The sequence below is a fragment of the Parasteatoda tepidariorum genome, chromosome 3 (genome assembly GCF_043381705.1).
Source record: "Parasteatoda tepidariorum isolate YZ-2023 chromosome 3, CAS_Ptep_4.0, whole genome shotgun sequence".
NCBI classification, from domain to species: Eukaryota; Metazoa; Arthropoda; class Arachnida; order Araneae; family Theridiidae; genus Parasteatoda; species Parasteatoda tepidariorum.
The window spans coordinates 56075264-56093720 of record NC_092206.1 but is presented as its reverse complement, the minus strand read 5'-3'; the positions used below and the strand labels follow the sequence as shown (position 1 = coordinate 56093720).

The following is an 18457-nucleotide window of genomic DNA, read 5'->3' as shown; positions in this document are numbered from 1 at the left end:
CCCGCCGGCCGAAGACTCCGTGTCGTAAATGGTGACTGATGCACGTTAAATCTGTTGGATCACAAAGTCCTCTATATTCCCATAACAAATATTACCCCTGGGGGTACTGATCCAGGAGTTTCCTTGTCTTCTAGATTGGGTTCAAGGCTACAGTGTTGAACATTTGTAGTCGTAAACCCAAAATTGGGTCGGCTGTTCAACAACGGGTATAAAAAACAAAAAAACACATTTCTTATTAGAGTTAACGCAAAGATAAATTAGTAAGAGAGTTTCTGCAAATATTAAATTTATTTGTTGAATAGTTGTCTTACGTTTTTCAACTAGTATTCGGATGATTAATAAAATTGGATTAAAAAATTGTGTCTATAAATTATAATTAAAAAAATATTTTAGCGTGCGCAAAAAAATAAAATAAAGAATAGCAAAACAACTATTATTTCGATCTTTAAGCGCTTTATATGTAATCCCCCCCCCCAAAAAAAAACGTAGCTCTGTGATGTAGGCAATTAAAATTAATTGTAATTTCACAAGAGCTGTAAGGTAGCTATTTAATCAAGGCATAATATCTCGTACAATCTTCTGCATAGCAATAATTTCATAATCTAACACACCATAATCAACAACCAATTATTGACATTAAAATTTAAATAAGTTATCAATTTAGTTATAAATTTTTTTTTAAAGAATATTATTGTACACAATCGTTAAAAATTTTATTCCTTCCAAGTAAGTAATTTTGTTCTTTTAAAATAGGGTTAAATCATATTTTATTTCTAACCAATGAAGACCTAATGAAATTTTGTTTAACGTAGTATAGAATGTTTTAATATAAAGGTTCTTCAAATTGAGAATATGTACTATCATATAATTCATTACGATAAAATATATCACAGAGAAGGTGTGAACAACACCAGCGGTCAATAAATTACGGGGCAAGGACGTCCAAAAAATTCTTGACTGGCACCCTAGATTTAGCAAAATTTAATAAAGAAGCAAAAAGATATTTTTCATTCCATTACATATTACCTCCCGAAAATTGGTCTTTGCTTTCAGAAATTTTGATTTTATATGAACCCCTGATTACGAAGATGCATTGCAGTTGCGAATATACTTGTATTGGGTATTAAAGAAAATTGTCGCCAACTCGAAAATGAAGTACTATTTTACTAATAAGTTCAAACTGAAAGGTTTTGTTTATTTTATGCAAAAATAAGGGTTTAGTTAAAATGCATCAATACACACAAAGCAATATTAGATAATGCGCACGAATGCGTATATAAATAACACAAATGTGAACTAGGATACGATCACAATATAAACGGTATAACTGTTTCCCCCCCGTTCCCTTATTTAAGAGGTACCTGAAACTTTAAAGTTTCCAAGAAAACAAAGTTTAAAAAATCGATATATATATATTTCATTTTTCTTGATACTTTGTAGATCTTGACTATACATGGTATGGATACTTGTCTGATGAAAATATATTGTGTAAGAGACCAATTAAAAATATTTTAACGGAGTAAATTTAAGTGCAACTGAATTTCGAAAAAAAAAAAATCAGTTATAGAAAATTCATACTGTATCATTAGGAAACGCGAAATGCTGTGTTGCCACTTTCTTTTACTTTCATAACTGATTGGAATTGAGCGAATTTTTAAGACAGAGGGTGCGTTTCTTGTTTTTTTCAGTGGCGCCATCTATGGCCAAGTATACTCAGCCACAAAGACGTCACAGCCCGTAAAATTTAAATATCGTTCATATAATGTTTTGAACAATTTAGGTTTTGATTTTTAAAGCCAACAATGCAATATAAAATAATTATTAACAAACATAAAATTTATTATACATAATATAATTAAATAATGTACGAAATAAATCCAAAATAATTATTATCATAATAATGAAATAATAATACGAGTTAAAGATACGTGTAATGCACCACATGAGGTGCATTTTCGGTTAAATAGTAGTGACTGGGTGGCGATTGACAAAAAGAATTTTAATCAGAACTTCTTTTATATATTTTTTTCAAATTCGAATTTTGCCATTTTTTTAAACATTCTAAAATAGCACGCTATTCAAAACATTTTAATTTAGATGACAAAGCTAAGTGAAACAGTTTAGTTTGGTAATTCATAGTTTTCAGAAAATTATTCGAAGTCAACATTTAATTTCCTTTCAATATTATGTTGCTCTTTTTCATTTATTATTATTTCTTAAAATAGTATGTGGCTCGGAATGGATATTGAAGATGACGAGGACACAGAGAAGAAACCAAAAAAGCTTCCCACTTCTTTGTATCTGACATCCGGAAATTATTATTTACATCTGAGTAATTATGAGGAAGCAATCAAGAGTTTTAATAGTGTTTTGGAAGACGAAGAATATAATACAAAGGCCTTATTAGGTACCTCAGTGTCATATTTGAGGCAAGGGAAATTAAAGGAATCAAAAAAGGCAATAGATAAAATATTGAAAGTGGCTCCCAACAATAGCGATGCAATAGGGTTGAAAGGAGAAATTAAATATTTACAGGGTGATTTCGAAGCAGGTCTGATTGAACTATGGCCGGCAGCTGCAAGTCGACCCATTCGATTGGATTTGCGTCTTGGCTATCAAGTTTGCGAAAATGCAATCGACAAATTCTTATATCCCGGAGGATCACTGTCTTTGGACCACCAAGATGTGGAAGAAGTGGAAAAGCTTCTGCAAGGTGGGGAAATGAAATATGGTGTACCGTTTCGTAAAAAGAGACGTGATCTCCATTCATTTGAGGACGATTTGAATTTTTCATCAGAACTAATGAAAATTAAAGCCATTGAAGAAGTTCATCCTATTTGCAAAGACTTACTACTCTTTTTAGAGGACAGGAAGAAGTTCTGGCGCATCGCGAATCCCCATCGGGATCGGATGCCTTTAAAGCCTAAGATACCAGAGTGGGTTAAAGATGCACATTTCGAAAAACACGATCCCATAGTTGTGTACGACATAGCAAAAGTAAAGTGCTTGGATTCCCATGATGCTTTGAAACAAGGAAGTGTTGATAGTTCATTAAAATTTAGCTTAGAAGCACTTGCCATACTAGGCTGCATAAAAAAATATGCTTACGATATGGCAGAAACATCGAAGCTAAAATTAATATTACTACACCTTATCGGACTGGCTCACATGTTTAAAAATGATTATAGGTCTGCATTGGTATATTTTCAGAGAGAAATTACACTCGCCCTTTATAAAAATATGCCAGATTTTAGGTTGAAAGCTATTCTTTGTATGGGTGAAATATTTTTCAGACAAAAGAAATATGATAGAGCTATTTCATGTTATGAACATTGCCTATTTGTTTCAGACTCTGCAGAGTTTGATACAAATATGTTTTACAAAATAGCTGAGTGTCATATGAATCTGAATGATCTACAAAAGGCGTATAATTATGCGCAACGAGCCGTTGAAGCTGCAGCGAGTAAGAAAGAAACCAGACTACAATTAGATGCAACTCTACTAAAGGCGGAAATAAGCGTGAAAGACAAAAAAATGGATAGAGCAGGGTTTTTGTACTCTGAAGCTTTATCTATGGCTAGACGAAACGATGATTCTAGAATAATTGATATAGAAAGCTTAACAGTGATGTTTCATCAAGAATTTAAAGATAAAGCAGAGGAGAGGGAAAACTTATAAGAAACTTTAATTCAAATGCATATATGCAGAATCATTAACCAGGAATAAATAATAAATCAATCAGTTGTCGGATCATTTACGTAAGTTAATTAGTTATGATTCTGAAGTTTTAATAGTTCAATTTTAATAGAAACTTAGCAGAATTTTGCCATAATGCACCTGCTTAGAATAAAATTTCTACTATAAACAAGAAAAAACAATGTTTTCAAACTGTAATGCTAGGGATATAGTAAATTAATACTTTTATTACCTTAAAGAACAAAACGAAAAAATAAAATTTGCAGGAGAATATTGCTAAACTACGTTTTACACAATAGTAAATTATTTTTGAATTTTTAATAAATAAAAAATTTCTAAAATATAAAATGTTTTTCAGAAATAGTTTAGATTTTTATACTAGAAAGCTGATACACTTATGTATATATAAAATAAATTTAATAATACAACATAGAAGATCTGTTATAAAATGTAAATAATACGATGAATAATTCAGTTTTTTATAAAATTATACAATGTTTACACAGATGAATGATTGGAGTCATTTTTGTGCAGCATGCATTTATAAATTGCAACAGAAAGTAAATTTTTACAACTGCACGAGGGCATCACCTATTGTATGTCATTATAGAAAAGAGCCTTAAACCAGAAGATGTAGTTGTACAGTGCGCAAAGAAATAATCAGTCCACTCTACCTGAATCACTTTTGATTTAATAATTGGATCGATACTTTCTTTACAAAAATATGACTAGATATTCTAAAAATATAATTTTCGAAAATTAATTTTAAAAAAATCAGATTTCTCAGAAACTAGACGATCAATTTCGATCGAATTTTGCCATGTAAAATTATGTACCTTACAGTACCTTTTTTTAATTATCAAACAAAATAATAAAAAATAAATATTTATTAAAAGTCATTTTTTGCATGGAATTACCTTTGGATAAATAACTGTTATAATTGTGTGCAAACAATTTTAACTCGCCTGGAAAGTTCTCGAGATGATTGCAAAAAAATAAAAATAACATTAAGGGGTCCAAACTTTGGACCGCTCTCCTGAGCAAACAACGGTGACCATTATTTTCCAGATTGCAACTACCGGGGCAAGAAATCCGAATTAGTCGAAAAAAAGATATGTTTATTCAACGAAAGTATGTTTTTGTGTCTGTGACGCCACAATTGGAATTACATATTTATTTCCTATCTTTTAAAATATCTTTAATTACTTAAGCTTATTTTTATTAATAGAATTATATTTAAAATAAATCAAAGACTTAGTTTTTTAAAACGAACATAAAATATTTATTTTTTCTCTTCTAGATCAATGTAACGGATACCTTTTTTTTTATTTCATTACTAAGCAGACTTATGAATTCACTGTCGCCTCTAATCAAAAACAAAAATCTATTTATAACTTTTTAGTTTAAATTTCCAACGGCTAAATGTTTCGGTTGCATGGTTGTAATAATTCTCATAAATTTGTTGGAGACCCGTGATCGCCAAGGTATTCTTTTAAACCCATATTGATATGCTGGTTGGCTTTGTTTTGGCTATGATATATTATGATAAATCGCCAAATTATGGATCTCCTACCCAAACTTTCTACGGCCGTTGGGAATAATTATATTCACTTGGAATTCAAAATTTGTGGTGACTAGGAGTCCACTTTGGTACGCTCCTGCCCCAGTCATCCTAACGGTTTAAAAAAAAAGATATGCAATCGTAACAAAATGCTAACAAAAAAAAAAACTTCTTGATGTGGAAGTTATATTTCCTTGATTCCTTCAAGGGATTTACTTTTGATAATTGGTAATTATCATGATGATTTGTATTGATGGCCATTCTCTATAATCTTCAAGAAATATTGCTTAATAAATTGGATTTTCATATTAACGATTCATATTAATTTCCTGGAGACTTTCATTTTGTTTCATCCATTTACTTTTATTAATGGCCTAAATGAACAATCATGAATTCCACTATACGAATATTGGCGGATAAGGACGGAGGACCAAACCTCCCCCACAGTGTCTGGTTTTGTAACTTAACATATCGTCTGCATTAATTAGTATATTTGAAGAACGTGAAGATTCCATTATTAGATCAAAAGTCATTCAGGACGATAAGTTTTTTTTTGCATATTGTACATGCTTACTTAGACTTATACTATAGGTTGGGCAGCCCTAAAGAGCAGGGCACATTAATCAGAGGTCTCTTGTACCAAAGCCCTACATTATGATCAACAAGAAAGCTTTATAGCTGAAATGAAGTTCAGTAACGCCTTGCAGTTCCCAGGCATTAATGCAATGTTGCTCAAATCTTTAAGCAGAATAGACATCTCAATCACAAAGTATATGTCGTTAAGTTTCCTCCTCAAGATGACAGCCTCTACAAAGAGAATCAGATTCAATACCCATTATGTATAGGTGTCTCCCGAGAGTGCAACCAACAATCAACAAAGACCAACGAACTTCCTCAAACTGTTCCTGTTTAGCTTAAGAAGCTCTTTTTGACGTACACTAGGTCAGTCACGATTCAGCTCCTTACTTTGCCTCTGACCATACGAGTTGCACCACTGCTCATTGGCAATTTTGCCATAAAGCTTGAATATAGATGCCCTGAATGATGTGGAATGCATGATTAGTTAAAATACAGACCCTCACACTGACAGGTTGGGTATGCAGATGACAGTGATTTAACCCTTAGGTGATTACCAAGATTCTTAGACTCTACCCAGGGGATTTTTTTTTATGAGATAATGTCAAAGAGACTGCTTTTGTTCCAGCGACCCCCCAAAACACTAAAAAAAGCTAAAGAACACTTTTGAGCAACATAGGGATTACTGATAGTGTGAAACTCATACCGCAAGGAATGTAATGTACTTCATTATACATTAAATGTTATAGATTAGAGGAAAGTATAGGAAAAGTGTACGTAAGAGATAGAGAATTCACTATATAATATTTAGGAAGTATATGCATATTAAGTAGAGATCAATTTAAATTGTTTCAATGACACAATTTTTACAAAAATTGAAGATAATATAAGATTTGCTTGCTTAAATAAAATATTTAGAAAAAAAGTGGATAAAATGAAGTTTTTGGTGATCTTGTATATAGAGTGCTGCTACCTGCATGTCACTGATGTAGGCAGAGCATGATTTATTTTTATGTTAAGATAGTATTTATTTTCCCATTTAATCCTGCTTGCAGAGTCGTCTCACTTACACACAGATAATCACCTAAGATTCATTAGATTTTTCAAAAAGTTGTATCAAAGAATAGATACATATTTAATGCAATTTGTTAGTTAGACCAAGTTGTTTCGCATGATTGTAATTAGGGCAAAACAGGCTATTTTGAGATAAAGTAAAATAGGATATGCCATCATTTCACCCAAACCTTTTGTGTGTGAGTAGAAAATTAACACATTTTACTAGTTCATTAATAATTTTTAATCAACTTAGGTGACAGATACATTATTACAGATACTAAACTGGTTTGACAGAAACATTCAATGAAAGTGATCTGAAAAAAAGAAAGAAAAAAATATACAGATAAATATCACAGAAAAAATAGAATATAATTACAAAATACTTATAAAGCTGTTGAAGTTTACTCTAAAAGCTTTTATGATTCGATCCACACTCCTTTTTAACACACTGCGTAATCACGATGCAGGATTGAAAAGCAACAGATTTATCATAATTTGATTATAAATTTTACAACATGTTTGAAAACACATTTTAAACACTATGTTAAATAATGATCTTTATTAACTTGTTCTACTAATTTAGTGTTTCTTGACTGTTGCTATACAACAAGAGGTCACTGTATACCAGAGTTGGTAAAATTCATAATTTTTTTAAAATTATTTAAATCAGATATTATAATTATTTTTTTTAATATTTACTATATATTTTATATCAGTAATATATATAGTAAATGATATATATATTATATATCATTTACTATATATTTTATATCAGACATTTTATCAGGAGATTAGCTAAATCTCCTGATAAAATGTAGAAACAGTACTTAATATCATTTAAAAAAAATTATAGTTAAAGGAAGTAATATTGCAAACTAAAATAATTTAAAAATTATTTAATTATTATAAGTTAATCACTGAATAAATAAAATCATGGTTATTTTCATTCAATTTAAACATCCTAAAAATACAAAAAAATGTAGGTTTCTCTCAGCAGAAGTCTTTCTTTTATATTGGTAAACACTAACTACATATTTAATAAGTTTCAAAAGCTGTTGAAGTATTCAAATAAACACAAAACTAAATGGACTGGGAAACTCTTCTAAAGAAGCAAAAGGCTGTCGTGCCCCCATGATTATTACCAGAAAATTATTTTACATACAGCAAATGGAAAATTACAATTTACCAATTTAATATTACTCTTATTCACTTTCTTTAACTTTATTTATCAGTCTATATAATAATTTACTCTCTCATTATTTTTTTTTGGATTAAACCTTTATCATCAATAAAATCCGACTTTAAAGGAATCACAGACTAAAGAATATATTTATAAAGTTTCGACTTATTGATTCATTTAAAAAAAATATTGATTGGTGTAAATCAATGATTTTCTTTAAAAAAAAAAAAATCTCAGTTGATTTAAATCATGCCAACGCTGTTGTTTACTATCCAAATAAAGGGCTAACTTTGTTACTGACACACAAAAGTAAAACTCAAGGAAACATTCAAATTATAACACTTACAATCATTACAGTACTATAATGCAATATCTTTAATTGTGTTTAAACACTGAATAAAAGAATGCTTATGATTTAATTAAAGATGTTTTTACTCATTTTCCCCAGCTATTTTGTATTTTCTATATATTATTATTTTCAAATTTCTAAACCCCATCTTGTTTGTATCTTAGGTCTTTATTCCACCTTTCTTAAACACATTTTTCTCTTATCTCCAAACCATAGGGACCTATCTAGTTTCCCTCAAACTTTTAATACAACTTTATTATTCATTGATTATTTGTTGCAATTAGTTTTTAATTCTATTGCAATTCTAAGTTTCTTTGCTTTATTCTGCTTTCAACAATGAGTGCTCTATTACAATAAAGAAACAATTGTATGTAACTTACTATTTAAGCTTTTTCATATCATTTTAACTTTATTTTATACAGCGTACATGTACTATTTAACTTTATGTCAGTGTGCCTCTATGTTTCATAATTTCAATCTTAGTCGTAACATAATTTTAGCAGAAAGTTAACTAATGAAGCATAATTAATGATCTAATGATTATGATTCTATTATATTCTCTTAGTTTTGTGGGATTTCTAATCTGTTGTGTGGGTTATCTAATACCAATGCAATTCTTGATTAAAAACTTGCAATTATCTTTTTTTTCTTCAAAAAAGTTCCTTAATTTTAAAGTTCTTTACAATTTTTGAATTCTCCCAATAACTTCACATTTTTCAAAAAAATTATTTCATAGTTTTTTTTTTTATTGTTTCAGTATGTGAGGTAACTTGATTGTTAAAACTATGTACCTTTCTTACACTACATATAATTTTAGGGGTTGAATAAAATAAACATCAGGTGATATTAGAATAATAAATGAGAAATATCAACAATGATATATGTATTAACGAAAAAGGCAGACCCTAAACCGATCTGCTTGTTTGAGAAAGAACTGTACAATAAATCAGGATGGGGCACAGTATTAAAAACCATAATTTTTATCACTGTCCATAGTTATCATTTGATTATTTCTATCTTATCAGGAAATGTCAACATTTTAAGGGTTAAATAATTTTGTAATTCCATAAAAAAAACTACTATAGCCTTTAATAGTATGCAACACAATAAACTCAATACATTTTGTATATTTTTTCAATGAATAAAACATGACACAAACTTCTTAATTTATATTCTCGGTAGTTGTCTGGCAAGGTAGAAAAAAAAAAGCCAATACTTATGACATCAATAATAAATTAATCTGTATGGTATACTAAATGTATTCTTTCTCAAAGCACTTTCTCTTTCCCCTGATTACTTTTACTAGCTTTCTTGATATTTCCCCCCCAAAAGTAACAAGATATTTATCATTTTGAACTGTCATTCTTAAAAATTTTACTTACATTCATTCTTATAGTATGAACTGTTAATCCCATTCAGAGGTTTATTTTGAGTTAAAAGTATTATTCATGGCTTTAGTTTTACATACTCATTGCAATTATAAGAATAATAGACAATATTTAAAACCTCTACTAAACTCGAAACTTATTATTTCTTTTACATCTCTACTACTTGAATTTTACATCAAAAATTATATCAAATGTTTACCAAATGTGGACATACATTACAATATATTTAAAATTTATTTTATAATGGAATTTTGTAAAACTGCTCTAAGTTAAGAGTTAAAGTTTTTAAATTTTTATTAACTAATAAGAAACATTACAGCACATTTTTTTACATAATTGATAAGAAAATAGCAGCAACTATATATATTAACCAAAAGGGTGGACTCTAAACAGCTTTGTCTGCTTTTTGTTGGACTAGGAATTGTACAATAACACAGTATGGGTCACAGTATTAAAAATCGAAATTTTATCATTGTCCGTAGTTTCTCTTTGCATTATTTCTATTTTAACAGGAAATGTTAAAAGTTTAATAAATTATCTTAAAATATTTATTAAATTAATTTTATTACATTCATATTATAAAATATCTCAAGATTTTTTAAAAATGCTATCACAACAATTATTAAAAAATATTTAAACAAAAGTAAAAAAAAAAAAAAAAAAAGTCAGGTCATAGCCTATAGCAGAACATAACCTAGAACTTGTTCATTTGATACATGCAACTTTAAACAGATTTAGTAATAGCAATAGATACAAGTACTTACATTGACGTTCTTTCTTATGTTTTTCGGCCCATATAGCTTTATTTTCTGGTGTATTAACTGAAAATAAAATAAAACATTTACTTAAAAAAGCAAAGAATTATAATTAACTTTCAACGATTGTTAAATGTTATGAACTTGAATAAAAAAAGAAGAAAAAAAAAATTCAGACTAGAATAAGGTTTTTCCACCTATTAGTGGGAAATGTAACTAAATACGCAATTTAATGAAATAAAATTGCTGGTTTGGCCAATTTTTTCAGCCCACCTCCCCAAAAATTGGCAAATATTCAGTATTCAGCCAAATCACTATTAGCTACATCCCTATTTGATAGTAAAATAAAAGAAAATAAAAAACTTATTCAATAATGAAGATGTGTAAGGTTAAAATATCAATTTTTTTTTCTTCATTATATGATGTAGTCAACTTATACTATGGCACTAAAAGAATCATTAAGGAATCTAGGTTAAATAAAAATATTAAAGGAAATATAGTAAAAGCAAAGGTAATATGGTTATAAAGGAAATATCCTTACTAGATAATTAATAAATAAACAAGAAAAACTTATTTAGCCAAAGGATGAAAGGTCAAAAAATAAGGCATATTCGACTGAAAGAAATATAAGTTTAAAAAGAGCTGTATACATTTAAATTCCTCGAAACACAACCTGGTAATACTGAAGATTAGAAAAAAAAAACTAAATATTTAAAACAAATAAAGTGTTTCAGAAAAGTTTCTAGTATAGTTTTAATATTCGAAGATTATTTTTTTGATGAAACTACCTGACTTGTGGATGAACAAGAAAAAAGGGAATGTGACAGCCATAGCCCCAACAACGAATCTTGGAAGCCAGAAGTTATTCCAGAACCATTTGTATGGAAATTGTTGAATCTGGGCAGCAAATGTAACAGGCCATTTCATTTGCTTTCTTTCCATTATGTTGAACTAAAAGGAAAAAAAAAATTATAAAGATCAAGTCAAAATTGCACTAGCTTAACAGGTAGCAGAAATTGAAATAGTATGCAGATGTTAACTGTTTATGCAAATTGGCATAGCTGGTAACTGAAATTTTGGTACAGTTAAAAGTAACGAATTTTAGAACATTCAAAACATTTTAAAAAACCCAGTGGCAGAATTGCGGTGACACAACAACATTGCCGCAGAATGTTACACAGTTTTTGCAGAAATTTTTTTCATTTGGGATTGGAAAAATTTTGTTTTTCCTCTCTGCGTAATTTTTCAAAAAAATGTTTTTTCTTCTTCTGCAGAACTTTTTTTTTCAAATATGCCTTTCTTGCCCATCAGAGAGGAAAGAAATAATCATGATTTTTCAATTCTCATTTGAGATTTTAAAAAAATCGATAATAACTGTCTTTAGCTAGAATTTCAAATTATAATATAAAATTAAACAAAAATTCAGAAATCACGAAAGTAGAAGTGATGTTTCTTTCATTTTGGAACACCATGTTTTTCATATACTTATTTTAGTATCTCTTTTTTAAAGAGTCCTATTAGAGTGATTTTGTCACTGATCTTTATTTTGGGAGTCACTGTACCGATTTTAAAATTTTTGCACGAATTTTAATTTGTGTGATGATTTATAAAATTCGAAATAGAAAATAATCAATGTATTTTTCCAGGAACATAATGTGAAAATATCGCCTATAATATTAGAATTAAAAAAAACTTACTTTTACAATTAATATTTTTGTTATAAATTTTTATTCTATACTTTCTTCTGTAAACGCAATGGTTCTGTTACTTTAAATTAGTAATTGTTATAATTAAAAGTATCGTAAAGCAAAATATTAGTGTTGAGGAAATTTGTCGCAGAAAGCCTGAAAAATTTTTGCCACAGGATTAATAAATATAATTAACACAATACACATATTGTTTAGCGACCCTAGAGAGCTTTTTATGTTTGTAGCCAATCCTGCAACACAGAGCTGAAGTTGGTTAGCTTCACGCAAACATTGCCCACAAAATTTTATTTCTCATGACATTTAGCTTTAGACTTCCATTGTCCTTTTAGTTATAGCTTGTGCCGTCAATTATCAGGCTACTCTCCACTGTAAACACTCCAAACATCAATTTTTATCTTACTTGTAAATATATTTTTTATTTATTCAATAATAAAGTACATAGGCTAAATCTTAAAAAATGAGATACAATAATAGTTATATTTAAATTTTTAATATGGAATCAATTGGTACTTTTTATGTTTTCTTGTTATAATCATCATATTTACATTTCCTTAGCAGAAAAAATATTACAGCATTTCAATTTTCTTCTTTTTTTAAAACACATCTATATAATGCTCATATTTAAAAATGAAATAAAAATTTAAAAATTGTACTAAAATTATGAATAAAAGAACAATTTATTTGAGCAAAAATTGGTTGTCCCGAGCATAACACAAAAACATGATAATTTTTAATTTTCCCATAAATTTTTAGGGCAAAAAAGAAACTGCTTCAATTTTACTTTCTTTCTCTTTTAATATTAGATAAAATATTAGCACTTGTTTTCATGTTCTGTGCATAGCTTAGATTTCTCTAAAAATCGGAAAATCAAAAACTCAACGAGCATTTATAACTGTAGGTGGCTGAATAGCTTTAACAACTTCCTCATGTTGTAAAACACTTTATCTTCCCGTTAAGACCTTTTCCAATATTTTCCAGGCTTTACCATGGCAAAAATTTTGATATCATTTCCAAGCACTTGCGTAACTATGAACTATTATCATATTTCACAACAACCCAATATCCTCCAATATTTTTTGTGGTGTTAATTGCCCTGGTATTAAGAACCCCTTCTAGTGGCGCTACAGCAATTTTAAACCAGAAGAAGGTGAATATGTATTCCATACATTTTAGAAATTCCTGGTATAAGTCTTGCGTTGGTCCACATATTATAATCTCTGTTAAAATTTTTATCTAAAAATAACATCACTGTAGTAGATGACATAGCTTTTTTACAACATTTACAAAATCATCTGCAGACTGCACAATTGGAGCTGTAGATTTTTTTTGACCTAACAGCGTTTCATACCAAGCATTTTGCCTTACCATTAATTCCATCCACCATACCCTTGCCATGGGCAGCTGCACAATATTTCCAGTAGAAAGTCTTTTTAAATTTCTATGGTATTGTAGCAGCAAGGTCATGAACCTATTTTTAAACTCTGGTCAAGGTTCATCTGTCCAAATTACCTCTTCTAGAAATTTATTTTCTTCATCGATTGGCTTGATTTCTTTATAAAATTTTTTCAATGAAAGCCATGACAGAATTCTTTTTCTTTCTCTCAAATGTCGGATCATATTAAGTAAGTACTGCATTTTTCGTGTACGAATACTGCAGCTGTAAATAAGGTTATACTTTTTAGAGTCTGAAGTACACCCTGAACTTCATCCTGACATGAATAACTATAGTTCATAGCAAAATCCAGTCAATTAAGTGAATATTATTGACTTTGAATGAAAGAATAATACAAAAAAGATGAGCTTTTATTGTGGTCTTTTTTATCACAACATGGATGTTAGATTCATAAATAATTCACCCAAAGGAATAACTGAAGTGTTTTTAAGAATGTTTAGAGGACACTTGGCTTAATTATCGAGGACCCTAGTAGCACATAGGTACAAGAATCGTTTATAAAAGAAAGACAATATTATGAAGAAAAAAAAATTTCTTAATGAATTGACGTAGTGAAACTCTGGCTTAAAAATTTGCGACAGATTTTTATGACAGTCTCACTTACTAAGATAGTTTCTACATTTCACACTATATTACTTTTATATTAAAAAAAAAATGCAAAATAATGTGTGTAACATCAATTTTGCAAAGCTACTGTAAATTGTTTTATAGATTAATATAAAATGATACAATAATTAAGTTTTTAAGGACACTCAAGGTTACCTATAGGATTCAGTAAGAGTTATTAGGAAATAACTGCTAGCTCATACATTTCAGTTATAAATGGGAGTTGAAAAAAGCAAAGTTACTTAAATTTGATTTTAAACTATTACTTACTTTTACTTTCTTACTGCAGAAACAAGCACAATTACTTTATCGAGATATTTTCAGTCGTGTATTTCTATTGGAAAAACACTTCCGGCTGCTTATTTTATTACTGGATACTGAATGAACGTTAATCTTACCGAACGAACGAGATTCGCCATTCAAATTTAAGTGTTATTGAAAGGGCTATTCTTACTAAAAGCAAAAAAATCGCATATGCGAATTTAGAGACAGGAACTAAACCTTGATTGGTTAGTTTTTCGTGGTTAATTTTATTTCGCCAATCAGTTACTCCGAATTCCCGAATATGTATTTGAATTCTGAATTAGGTAAAAATAGGCAACCGGAAACACATATTGTAACCAGAACAAACAACAAACATTATGTTGCCGATTTGAATGTTATTTGTGTTTTTGTGTGGAAATTTTTCAAATTCTAAGCGATTAAGGTTCATAATAGTTTGAAAAACTCTTTCAAAGCAGTGCCTAAATGCATTATAATTTATATATATATTTATAAATTATATTACCTTGACAATTCTGCTCTAAAATGAAGTAAATAAATTCAAGTGTCTTATGAATGCTGAATGAATAAAGTTATTTAAAACTACCATATTTTGTTTTAATAGATAATAATAATAATTTTTTTTAAACAATTAATTTTACAGTTGCAAACCTATAGAAATAATTTTAGCAATTAAAGTATCAAAAATTAAAATAATTTAAAAATAAATGCAAATAAAAACTGTGATTAATATATGCTGTTATGTAAAAATAAGCTCTTTTTAACTCGTAAAAGTTTATAAATTAGCTTTAAAATTTTTTAAAACTTAATTTGGTATCAACAATTCAGCAGTTATCAAAAAATAGTTATTGTAAGTAAATAAATCATAGCTACCATTATGCATGATGAGTTGATTAATTCAATTATTAAAATTTGTTCATCTAAAAAAGACTCAGGAATCTAACTTTGAAACTTGTAGTTCAAATAAACTAGCGTGTAGATGGACGAATCTGCACCAAATTAATTGCCAACGGATCACAAATGAAAACAAATTTAAAGGAGATGATCGGTAGCCACTTTATATTTTTAAAACTAATTTCCAAGTTGACTTTAACGCCTTGGCAATCTTATTTAGCCTAACAGAATATACCTAAATCTATTTAAAAAAAAACTGTTTTTTAGTTTTTCTTTTCCAGCTTTTTTGTTGTTGTATTTTTCCCTTTGTTATAACCCGTTAATAATTTAATTGAGGAATAGAAATCTACTTTAATATTCCTGTAAGTTAAAACAAGAAGATTAATCTATTTCTGGAAATAATAATACAAGTGCTACATAAGTTTTGATGTTCCACCTGTACATACTCATTAAATATTCATACTTTAATCAGATTAAATTAAGTACCTAATGTTAAGATACATTTGAAATGTTTGTTTAGAATATTTTTCATTTAACTGTGATCTCAATGAGTAACAAGAAGCATGCAACACTCATGTATGAACTTGTATTTTTCCGTAAGGAAAGAAATTGATTTTTTAAACAAGATTGGATGGTTTTGTTACTATTTTTACAGCATCTGATGAATTTTAAGAATAAATTTTTATTCAAATTATATCTTCTGGAAAAGTTTAACAATCGTTAAAGGGGCATTATATATTTGTAAAATTGTGGCTTTGTCTCAGTAGAACTTTTGAATAATGCGATAGATTCTCTTGAGGTCTACCTCTAAAATAGAATAGCAGCCACTGAACTATGTCATTTATAACTTGACGCATTTTTTACCTTATAAAAATCTTTTTAATAAATTTTTATTTGACTTCGATTAAATAAAAAATGTACTTAATTGCTCTTATTTAAATTGTGTGGTTGAATATTATAGGCCGAGGGAAACTATGCCTTGTCAACTAATATTTAGTCTTGAGAACTAAAAAAAAAATATATAGCAACTGTGGAGAGATTTTGAACTTTTGAACAGCATTCCACATGCAAGTTCGAATATGCTTTATAGGTTGATTGTCGTAATTTGTTGTGCAGAATCTATATTTATGAAAAGTGTGGATTGCTTCCTGAAAAGGCAAAATCTTTTCAGAATAATAAATTGGAGAACTAAATTACGTATAATTCATGGTGTTACTGTTGTAGGTTTTATTTACTATTATGCCTTATAAAACCAATTTTCAAGATTCCATGTTTTTCTTATGTTCTGGCAGTCATCCCATGTTTTGGTTGAGTTTTGTTTAACTTTAATTTTAAAACCAGGCAATGCGTCTATTTGTAAAGCGATCTATTGAAGAATTGTCAAAAATATAACATTTAGTTTTCTTTAATATCTATTGATTGACCTCATTATTAAATACCAAACTATTAGATTAAGCCCCCACTAATAGTTTCATATGAATATCGACCAGCGATCAAAATCGAATAAGCCCCATTCATGTCAGTTAGATAATATAGATATAGTTCGTTCATCAGGAGTTGGCACTTGGCTTCACCTCGGACGAAGAGTTCATTTAAGGACGGGGACTATAGGGAAAAACGTCCCCGCGCTTGAAATTGTGACACCCCTTACTGCTCGCCAAACGTAAGCAGTAAATTCTTTTTTAGTCACTTACTTCGCTTTATCATCTGCTATTATATCTTTTGTTACTCTAGCTAATTAAATATATTACAGCAAAATGTCTCAAAAAGGACAGATTTTTCACTCAAAAGAAAGAAATGTCATTAAATTTATGAAATATTTAATGTTAAAAAATGCACATAAAAATTGCAAAATAAATATTTTTGACATACGATCGCCAAACAACAACCTGTTTCAGGATTGTTCACAGCCTTCTCCGAAAAATAGCGAAATACTATCATCGGATACCACGTGATGAAGGCGGAGTCAAGTGCCAACTCCTGGTAAACGAACAATATAAGCATTCAGCGACGAAAATTTTTAAATTTTGTAGATAGTTTTTTAATACTAACAAGAGTGTTCATTCAATTTAAAAATCAAACATCGCAATTTGAATCCTCTGATTCTAGAAGCAGATCGCAATGCATTTGAGTGATTTTAAAATCAAACAATCACATATGGAGATTTATATTCACGCGATTTAAAAATCCAATATCACAGAGCACGTTAAATTGATATTATAGACATTATTTATGTTTACATTCATATTTCAAACTAATACAGTTTTCTTGCTTTTTGATGAAATTATGTAGAGTTCAGCAAAATATACTGCATCCAATGTGAAACCTAATTTTGATAGCTATGGTCATTAATGCTTTAATTTAATAGGTAATACTAAAAAAAATTCAGCATTTATTTTTTTAAAAATATTATCATGATGAATTTATTTTTAGAGCATTTTTATTTCTGAGACAATATTCACATAAGTTTTTTAGTGAAATATATACTAATTTTAAAACTATGCCCACTCTTGGCTGAAGTGGGTACATCAAAAGATATTCCTTTGAATGCATTATTGTAAGAAAATAAACTAACAAAATAGATAAGTTATGCTTTATATTTAATCTATGTGAATCCAATGTATATAAAATAAATCAAAATAATTCAATGGTTTTGTTTTAGAGCCTTATTTAAAAAAAGCTCTATTTTTTACCCACTTTACCCCACCGGACCAGGGTATGAAATTTTGAAATTGTGAGCATTTAAAATCCCTTCACTGTTTTAGAAACATACCCACTCAGTGATCGTTATATTTCATTGTATAAAATAGATGAGGCAATGCATATTTTTATTGTTATAATGTTTTTTTTAGGATCAACATTGATGGTCTTTTAGTTTATTTTCCTTATGACTTTATTTATCCCGAACAGTATTCTTACATGCTTGAGTTAAAAAGAAGTTTAGATGCTAAG

General features: G+C 28.8%; 3 protein-coding genes across 6 annotated transcripts in view; 2 read left to right on the top strand and 1 right to left on the bottom strand.

Moving 5' to 3' along the window:
• LOC107449808 (general transcription and DNA repair factor IIH helicase subunit Xpd) overlaps positions 1–18457 on the top strand; it is a 363770-nt gene that overhangs the window by 316650 nt on the left and 28663 nt on the right. Inside the window, exons 1-2 of one of the 3 annotated variants that reach the window (XM_071178667.1) lie at positions 14920–15141; positions 18358–18457. In XM_071178667.1, the coding sequence (XP_071034768.1) occupies positions 15137–15141; positions 18358–18457 (105 nt within the window). In that variant the 5' untranslated portion in view covers positions 14920–15136. Of the gene's footprint in view, positions 1–14919; positions 15142–18357 lie in introns of those variants that run through there. The other 2 variants (XM_043048316.2, XM_071178668.1) reach the window with 2 other exon arrangements.
• On the top strand, positions 2239–3678 carry LOC107449809 (outer dynein arm-docking complex subunit 4-like). The gene has a single exon (XM_016065465.2). It carries the CDS (start codon positions 2239–2241, stop codon positions 3676–3678), a length of 1440 nt encoding a protein of 479 aa, XP_015920951.2.
• LOC107449815 (reduction of Rh1) lies at positions 7107–14759 on the bottom strand. Of its 2 annotated transcripts, none has more exons than XM_016065475.2 (4): positions 14600–14759; positions 11350–11512; positions 10571–10627; positions 7107–7203 (listed from the first exon to the last, which is right to left on the bottom strand). In XM_016065475.2, the coding sequence occupies exons 2-4, from the start codon at positions 11501–11503 to the stop codon at positions 7190–7192; spliced, it is 225 nt and encodes a 74-aa protein (XP_015920961.1). In that variant the 5' UTR covers positions 11504–11512; positions 14600–14759; the 3' UTR covers positions 7107–7189. The 2 variants fall into 2 exon arrangements, with proteins under 2 accessions (XP_015920961.1, XP_071034770.1); XM_071178669.1 differs by lacking the exon at positions 14600–14759 and adding an exon at positions 13046–13052.